This window comes from Zeus faber, assembly GCF_960531495.2.
Source record: "Zeus faber genome assembly, chromosome: 11".
NCBI lineage: Eukaryota > Metazoa > Chordata > Actinopteri > Zeiformes > Zeidae > Zeus > Zeus faber.
This window is the reverse complement of record NC_137205.1, coordinates 23469664-23479153: the sequence shown is the minus strand read 5'-3', so window position 1 is coordinate 23479153 and position 9490 is coordinate 23469664. Positions and strand designations below refer to the sequence as shown.

General features: G+C 42.3%; 1 protein-coding gene across 2 annotated transcripts; it reads left to right on the top strand.

Moving 5' to 3' along the window:
• Positions 1-429: 429 nt before the first annotated feature.
• Positions 430-9231, top strand: cdipt (CDP-diacylglycerol--inositol 3-phosphatidyltransferase (phosphatidylinositol synthase)). 2 transcript variants are annotated; one of them, XM_080009892.1, is made up of 6 exons: positions 430-583; positions 2586-2720; positions 3369-3522; positions 4491-4572; positions 6075-6156; positions 6701-9231. In XM_080009892.1, exons 1-6 carry the CDS (start codon positions 541-543, stop codon positions 6844-6846), a joined length of 642 nt encoding a protein of 213 aa, XP_079866018.1. In that variant the 5' UTR covers positions 430-540; the 3' UTR covers positions 6847-9231. The 2 variants fall into 2 exon arrangements, with proteins under 2 accessions (XP_079866018.1, XP_079866019.1); XM_080009893.1 differs by having other exon boundaries at positions 555-563.
• The last annotated feature ends 259 nt before the right edge of the window (positions 9232-9490 follow it).

Below are 9490 nucleotides of genomic sequence, written 5' to 3'. Positions count from 1 at the left end.
GCGGCGCGTACGCACGGAATGGCGTCGACTTGGTGTGGCGTACTAGCGTTTTGAAACACGGTCACGCGGATTACCACTTTTAAGGCGACAGTGACGCAGTCGTGCGTTGTTACGGAACGGGTGGAGGAGGCAGTCGAGCTTTTTAGGTCGTGTAAAAAAAAAAAAATGTGACCTTGAACGTTGCAGGCTGCTGCCGCTACACGCGAACCGCCTCCGCCGGGAGGGGCTCGAACCGAGCAGGTTGACGTGGATAATAGAGGTCCCCGACTCTGGCCTAAAAATAGCGTCCAATCTGCTGTGACGTCATTAAAGGGGGTGGGGGGGGGGGGGGGGGGTGCAGTCTCGCGTCATTGAGCGGGAACCGGAAGTTCCGCCCGCCACTCCCGCCCCTCGCCAGGAGCCGGAACGTTCCGCCTCCGGTCTCGGCTGTAAACACAGGCGGCGTCGCGCCACCAGCCACCGAGTGAATATACCGCGGGGAGAGAGGGGTGGAGGGAATATACCGCGGGGAGAGAGGGGGCTGGACACGCCACGGCCAACATGACGGAGGAGAATATATTTCTGTTCGTTCCCAATTTGATCGGTAAGTTACCTTTGGATGTCAACGCTAGCCGCTGTATACTGTTTAGCTAAGCGATGACAGTCCTATAGTTAGCGACCCGCGACGTGGGAGTAAGTGCCAATAACTGCTAAAACATAGCGATAAAAAGCTAAAAACACGTTAAAAAAAAAAAAAAAAAAGACAGCAAGTAGAAACACATCAGTTTAATGCAGGCAGACACACTTGACCATTGCAGGACTCGAACCCACACCCACTTCGGTCGGTCGTTGGGGCTGAGCACACAGGGTGCCAGCCCATTATTCCGAAACTCTAATAGCCCGAAAAATGTCCCAATGGATATGGACGAGACCTTAACGCTAACCCTGACCATGTCCAAGCTTATACCTTAACGTAACCATCTCTAACCTTATACCTAAACGTAACCCATCTCTAAGCGTATACCTCAACGTAACCATCTCTATCACTATACCTAAACTTAACCATCTCTATCATTATACCTACACTTAACCATCTCTAACCGTATACCTAAACTTAACCATCTCTATCATTATACCTACACTTAACCATCTCTAACCTTATACCTAAACTTAACCATCTCTAACCGTATACCTAAACGTAACCATCTCTAACCTTATACCTAAACGTAACCATCTCTAAGCGTATACCTTAACGTAACCATCTCTATCATTATACCTACACTTAACCATCTCTAACCTTTTACCTAAACTTAACCATCTCTAACCTTATACCTAAACTTAACCATCTCTAACCTTATACCTAAACTTAACCATCTCTAACCTTATACCTAAACTTAACCATCTCTAACCTTATACCTTAACTTAACCATCTCTAACCTTATACCTTAACTTAACCATCTCTAACCTTATACCTAAACTCGACTATCTCTATCATTATACCTACACTTAACCATCTCTATCATTATACCTACACTTAACCATCTCTAACCTTATACCTAAACTTAACCATCTCTAACCGTATACCTTAACGTAACCATCTCTAACCTTATACCTAAACGTAACCATCTCTAAGCGTATACCTTAACTTAACCATCTCTATCATTATACCTACACTTAACCATCTCTAACCTTTTACCTAAACTTAAACATCTCTAACCGTATACCTTAACGTAACCATCTCTAACCTTATACCTAAACTTAACTATCTCTATCATTATACCTACACTTAACCATCTCTATCATTATACCTACACTTAACCATTTCTATCATTATACCTAAACTTAACCATCTCTAACCTTATACCTAAACTTAACCATCTCTAACCTTATACCTAAACTTAACCATCTCCAACCGTATACCTAAACTTAACCATCTCTATCATTATACCTAAACTTAACCATCTCTATCATTATACCTAAACTTAACCATCTCTAACCTTTTACCTAAACGTAACCATCTCTAACCGTATACCTAAACTTAACCATCTCTATTATTATACCTAAACTTAACCATCTCTAACCTTTTACCTAAACGGAACCATCTCTAACCGTATACCTTAACGTAACCATCTCTAACCTTATACCTAAACTTAACCATCTCTATCATTATACCTAAACTTAACCATCTCTATCATTATACCTAAACTTAACCATCTCTAACCTTTTACCTAAACTTAACCATCTCTATCATTATACCTAAACTTAACCATCTCTATCGTTATACCTAAACTTAACCATCTCTAACCTTTTACCTAAACTTAACCATCTCTTGCATTATACCTAAACTTAACCATCTCTTGCATTATACCTAAACTTAACCATCTCTAACCTTTTACCTAAACTTAACCATCTCTATCATTATACCTAAACTTAACCATCTCTTGTATTATACCTAAACGTAACCATCTCTAACCCCGACATTTTTCGGACAATTGGGGTTTCGGAATAGTGAGTCATGGGAACAATGGGCAGTCCCCGCCTCCAGACTTAAGGAGGAGGAAAAATAATAACAATGTGACTGAACTAGCCGTTCTCCCTCATGTCAGGGTACGCCCGCATCGTTCTGGCTCTGCTGTCCTTCTACCTGCTGACCTGCTGTCCGGTACCGGCGGTGTTCTGCTACCTGCTCAGCGCGCTGCTGGACGCCTTTGACGGTCACGCTGCTCGTGCACTCAACCAATGTATGTGTGTGTGTGTGTGTGTGTGTGTGTGTGTGTGTGTGTGTGTGCGTGCATGGAGTTAATCCGAGGAAAATTAAGTTCTCTGATACTGAAGGTCTGGTTGCCATGTCAACTTACTTTCATTAAATTTAATGGGTCCTTTGTTACTGCCAACATAGCCTGGCTGCTCTCTGCCTTATATAGTGTCTGCAGCCACCTCATATCAGTGATGCACCAGAGGACTTTCAAAAGACCCACTTTTCTTTCCATCCCACTGGTGCACACACTGTAGGAGTTGGCAAGGGCGGTGATCACAGGGGATCACACATCTTGGGATTCAAACTCATACTAAAGGAGCCAAGGTTAAGGATGATATAAAAAAAACCAACTCAAATTTTTTTTTAGGAATAGTCCTAGACTAGTCTAGGACCGGTCACAGGAGATGTCTGACCACCTCGAACCAAACAACCTTTTTAAGATGAGATTTCCTTATGTTTAGCTGAAGATTTTAGAAATGGGACTCAAAATTCCTATCTTTAGTCCTTTGGTGTATATTAGGTATAAGATCCTTCACTAACTTTCAAAGCATTAAAAAAAAAAAATGACTTGACCACTAAAGTTTTAACCATATACATTTTGACTCTGTCTCACTTGTCTTGACCTTTGCAGCTACCAAGTTCGGAGCCATGCTGGACATGTTGACGGACCGCTGTGCCACCATGTGTCTCCTGGTGAACCTGGCTCTGCTCTACCCCTCCTACACCTTCCTCTTCCAGCTCAGCATGTGCTTGGACATCGCCAGCCACTGGCTGCACCTTCACAGGTAGCACTCCCAACCGCCTGTATCAGCCTTGGAAATTGACATTCATCTGATTATTCAATGCCGCTTTTTCCACTGGCTATATCTATTCAGAGCCCTACATTTTTAAGTATCTTCTTGACAATGAGTAGCAATCTGGTCCATTTCTTTTGCTGTACAGTTTGACTTGGACTGATAGTTTGGGGTCATTATAAAATAATAATTGACCTGCATACATTTGGACCAATAGAGACATCTAACATGCTTTTATGTGTCAAGCAAGTAGAAAAGCCAAGTTATTTTTTTTAAGTACAAGTGAAATTAAGATTATTTTTGTTTAAAAATAAATAAATAGATCTACTGTATACACCTACTAATTTTGGTCAAAATCTGGATAACCAAAGAGAAGGAGTTTACATTTATTTGACCATTCTGCATATTGTCGTCGTCGCCCCCCCCCCCCCCCCCCCCAGTATGTGCTGTGTACTAGGTACTGTAGGTACGGTATCGTACCTACAGTACCCAGTATAACCAATACGGTATATATTTAACCAATATTGGTTAAATATTGGTCAAATATTTACCATTCAGATTATTTAATTTCCGCGTGGGAGTTATATTACTTCAACAGGATTACAGCCTAGATTTGTATCTTCAACTTCAAGAGATTATTTGTCAACGGTGTCTAGAAGCAAATTCAGGTGCTCTGCAAGAGGATGCGATCAATCTGAATCTTGTCACAAGTTGCCAAAGGATCCCAGAAACCAGGCTGAATGGCTGAAGTTTTCTGCGGCAGTGTTTTGGAGGGCAAGGAGCACATGGCCCCACCAACCCAGGGATTGCCTTGCCAGATACTCCCGATATATTAACTCCACTCATTTCTTGTCCGAACAGTGTTGGGCTCCGCGTGGAGGGCGTAGTGGTTCGTGAAAAGCTTTCACCGTGAGTTGGAGGGAAGTCGAAATGTTGTTTTTTTTTTTTCTGGTGTTCAGCTCAACCATGAAAGGGTCGAAAAGCCACAAGACCATAGATCTGTCCGGGAACCCCGTCCTCCGTCTGTACTACACCTCCAAGGTGAGCGAGCGAGACACACACTGCGACCTGCATTTGTTAAAAACATTTATGTAAGATACCATGAAATTATACTGTGATATACAGTCACTGAGATACTGTCAATAGATTGTCGCTTTATTGCCAATCGCTGTTTGCTTGGTTACGCATTTCAATCTACTACCCTGAATTTAAATTTTTCAATGTAAAATCCCAATAAATGCCTTTCTTTTCTTAAGGTGGATGTATATTATTACGCTGCTATATGGACCATTACTAAACAAAGGAAGCATCAATTAGCTTGCAAATGTAACCAGGCATTAAGATAATTCCTGGCAGAGCAACATTTTTACACAAACATGCTGATGCATGCATGACTCCACCTGAACACTATGATGTGATTATGATCTAAATTTAAAAAAAAAACGGTCGGTTGAAGTATATCTCAGGCGCTTAACATTTTCCCAGTCCGGCCTGCGCTGTGTGAAGATGATTGTTCAGCGGTCCTCAACATCACTCAGATCTAATCTGAGTGATGCCTCTAATCAGTCAGAACCTGACCCCCAAAAAAATATACAAGATCAGTATAAATTATAAAACCCACCCAGCTATGATTTGATAGACTGAAGGCTTAAGCTGCTAGAAGATTCTTTTTTTGTTTTGGTTTTTTTTGGGTCAAATCTCAAGTGCACAGGAAGTGGTTTGCTGCATTTCTAAGCTGATTCACACCAGCAAGCAAGCTAACCTTTGAGTCTACCTGGATGGAAGATGTGTTTCTGTTTTTCTCCTCATGCTCGTATTTTCTGCTTTGCGTTGGCTTCCAGTCCCTCAGTTCTCCCCCAATGTCCCAGCAAGGAAGGGGGAGGGGGGGTGGGTCAATAAGCTGCCACCTGTTGCCACACCTTTACTTTCACAGTTACGCCGTGCACTTTGAACCCAGGGCGAAACCATCTCATCAAACATTAAAAAACCCCACTATGACGGTTGCATTCATTCATTGATCCAATCAAGGCATAAATCCACCATTGAGCAACCATGAACTGAATTGCCTGAGCACCTGTTTCTAAATGAATAGTAAAATTGTGTTTTACCTGTATGTTTGCGCAATGTGGTGTGTGTCGTGCATGATGTCAATATAAACAACGAGTTAACGTCAACAAAAACAAGAGAAGTTGGACACGACTGGGATAAGATCGGTTATTTGTTGAAGGTTGCGTCTCAAGCTCAGTATCTCGTTCCGCCGCGGTTCAACCTTGAATCTCCACCAGTTTCCACACGTCCCGTGCTGAATCTCATTAAGCATAAAGACAGATTTATCGCCTGTGCCAAGAAGGGGTGGACACTGTGCCCAAACAAGGCGTTAATAGTAATACTGGCTTCCTCTGGGATGCGTGTCTTTTTTAATTTTTTTACTTTTTTTCTTTCCCCAGCTGGGAGTGAATTATGATGAATATCGGTGTTTGTGTAAATCTTTGAAATTAAATGACAAGCCCTGACCAAGTGGTTTTTCTTCCTCTCACTTCTAGCCCGTGCTGTTCGTCATGTGCATGGGGAATGAGTTATTCTTCTGCCTGCTCTACATTCTCTATCACCTCGAGGAACCTGCCGGTAAGTCTCTGTGGATGCTGTGCTTTCCCGCCTTCTCCTTATGTACCCTTGTCCCCTCAGCCAGCATGTGCATGTCTATTAGGCATGCTGCAAACAATTATATAGTGGAGTATTCACGTTATGTCGTTAAAAGATGTGCGATATAAAGACGTCTTAAACGGATTCATGCAAGAGCTGCAACCAAGATGAGATGAAGAAATGGCTAAAAATAAAAAAATAGCCTGATGGTATTTTATTCCCTCTTTCTTTCTCCATTTCTACTATAAATTTAAAGTGGAGGCTCCACCCTTTTTAGCGGGCGACATCCGTAAAATGGGAGGAAACCGGTCGAAAGGTGTGCCCTGTATCCCAAACCACCCCCCTGTCAACATGTTCTGTCCTGCTACACTGAAACTCACTCTCTGTGTGTGTGTGTGTGTGTGTGTGTGTGTGTGTGTGTGTGTGTGTGTGTGTGTGTGTGTGTGTGTGTGTGTGTGTGTGTGTGTGTGTGTGTGTGTGTGTGTGTGTGTGTGTGTGTGTGTGTGTGTGTGTGTCGCGCGCGCAGCGTGGCTCTACTGGCTGCAGGGCGTCTGTGCCGTCATCTGTCTGCTGAAGTCGGCCATCAGTGGCCTCCACCTCGTCATCGCCTCCCAGAACATGGCAGCGTTGGACGCAGCCGAGCGCCAGTCGGCCGCTGCGAAGACCCAGTGAGAGGGGGGGGGGGATCCGGTGAGAGGCGGAGGCCTCAGCGTTCAACGAGAGTATTTACTTTTATTTTTATTTTTCCCTGAAGCAGCACTGTAAGATCCCCTCGTGCCGTCACTGTTCACATGCTGCGTAAACGACCTTAAATTTACGACGGAATTCTCAGGCTTACCGTCCCGGTTACGAAGCGCTGAGGGGCGAGTGTTCCACATGCAGAGGAAAAATTGACGGCCGATAAAAACAAACTGATGGGTCACGTTAATGCTGATAAATCAGGGTGGCGTTCTTGGTTTGTCCTCACCTGTCGCTCACTCCCCGAAGCCAAATGCCAATCAACTGTAAATATTTTCTGATTGGACACGAGGGTTTAGCCTCGTGTGCCGTCAGGAGGGTCAGTGGATGAACTGATTGTATTTTAAGGTTGTTTCAATCGCTGCGTCGGTATTCTAAACTATAAAACAAGACGCTACAGTGAGCCACCCCCGTTAACAGCTCCTCCAGATCTAGCAGCCAGCGCGAGCGTTTTTAGGTCAGGCTTTCCTAATCCCGAGTCCAAATATAACAAATAAGACAAATGTGCCAAAATAGTCCTTTTGTGAGAGATAAGCGTTGTTTTACATCTTAAACACTTGAATCGATCAAACAAAGGCCACGCACGCATAGCAGCAGTCGTCTCGAGGCGGAAATGACACTGTTTATGTTCGCTATTTATTTATATATTTGGACCATTTTCTAGTTATTTTCCCAACCGAACCAAGGAATCAAATGTTACATTTTGGCTGTTGTATACCACAACCAGTTGATTTATTTTTTTTTTCATTCAGACCACCCAGCAACTGGTTCACTATTGAATAATTGTTTTGCACATTCCTCATGGCAAACAGTTATGTTTAAATTTTTTTGTGGTTAGTTTAACTTTAATGCCCTTTTTAGAAAATACAGCAAACTATTGTACGTTGAATGCTGGATCAGGAGCATCTGTTGTTATGAATAGAACAGAAACAAGGTGGTGGAGTGTCTGATCTGGCTCCGTGGAAGCACTGCGATTTATATTTAAAAAATATATATATAATAATATATGTGAGGTTTCGCACATCGATATAAATATATAATAATAATAAGATTTAGTTGTATATTAAAAATTCCATGTTTATTTAAAAAAAAAAAAAAGCCAACTGTAGTTCATGAGGTCAAACTACTTGGTAATTGCAAATTATAACCCCAGACCAAAACTATTTTTTAAGTAACACACAAATATTTTAGCCCTTATATTGTAAACAATGTTAGGTCCTGTCTTCGCCACATCATTCATTCAGACAATACAACTGTGTATAATGATATATCTTTAATGATCATCAAAGGGTTATTTGTGTTATTAGTCTTTTGGAAAATGACCAAACCATCCCACTGTAATAATTTTAATTATGATGTGGATCTATTGTGTCCACTGAGCGACAGAAATGTACGACTTTTAGAGGTTGATGGGATGACTCCTGAAAGAACTAGTTCTGGTAATGGATAGAACCAAAAACAGCTTTGCCGTAGGCTTCACCGGGAAGTGATTTTGAATGTTGTTTTCTGTGACATCACTGGACACGCCCAGAATGGCAGGGGAGTAAAACGAAGCGAATGACTGAAATTAAACTTTCCTCTCGTTTCTTCTCCCCCCCTCCCCCCCCGTCATTTTTTTTGGTGGTTGTTTGTTTTACTCCTCTTTGGTCTCTGCCTAAACTTCCCCTCCAATCTGCAGCCTACAGACCAAAACCCCGTTGGTCCCATTATTACATTTTTCAGATAACTCGCGACACGTCCGTCCCTTTTTAAACCTCGCACGGGCCTCGAGGTATTTAGACGTTGTGTTATCCACCTGTGAAGTTGACTGTATCACAAATATCGAGTGTTAAAGCTCTTAAGTTACTCCTGAGCTACTGTGTTTTGGCACGTGTGCTGTTTTTAGCTTTCCTCCCGGGCGCGGTCGCCCATTTAAAGGAGTGGGTTGCAGCGTTTCCCCCATCACCGACCCAACCTGGTGGCGGTGCTTCAACCAAAGTGGGAGGACTTCATCGTTTGTACTGACTGAAAGGAAGACATGCCTTTCTTTGCTTTCCCTGCTGTTTTTTTTTTGTTTTTGTTTTGTGTTTGTTTTTTTTGTTTTGTTTGTTTTTATTAAACTACATAAAGCAATGTGAGTTTTATTTGAAGGGTAACCACTTGGGAGAATTTGATCAGTACTAATTTTTTTTTGGTTGTTGTTGTGTGGAAATGGTGTTGGCTCCTTCTCATAACTGTATTTAAGGTTCCAAGAGGCACCGTGTATACCTCGCCTGAAGGACACCTGGCTGTTGTTGTTTTGAGCTGTCGTATAAAGGATTCTTTCAAAGCCTTCCACAACAGGCATGTGCGTTGTCCTTTTTGCCGTTGAGTCACGCAGAGCTATATTTAAGACCAGCATGCAAAATGTTTGCGTCAAAGTGATGCCTCAAAGCTTAACAGCCGCAAATCATCCGGTTGGCAATTTTTTTGTTTTTTGTTTTTTTTCAAGAAACGTATTCCTCTGCCTCTGAAGCATTTTGAGCTTTTAAAAATAACGTTAAATCTCAGTTAAAAATAAATAAATTTGGAAAAACCTGACTTTGGCTACAGCGGTTTG

Bases quoted from the DNA above. Each gene is read 5' to 3' on its own strand.
- cdipt (XM_080009892.1), top strand. From the start codon at position 541: ATGACGGAGGAGAATATATTTCTGTTCGTTCCCAATTTGATCG. The intron at 584-2,585 runs GTAAGTTACCTT...CCCTCATGTCAG, and splicing joins GTTCGTTCCCAATTTGATCG to GGTACGCCCGCATCGTTCTG. The intron at 2,721-3,368 runs GTATGTGTGTGT...TGACCTTTGCAG, and splicing joins TGCTCGTGCACTCAACCAAT to CTACCAAGTTCGGAGCCATG.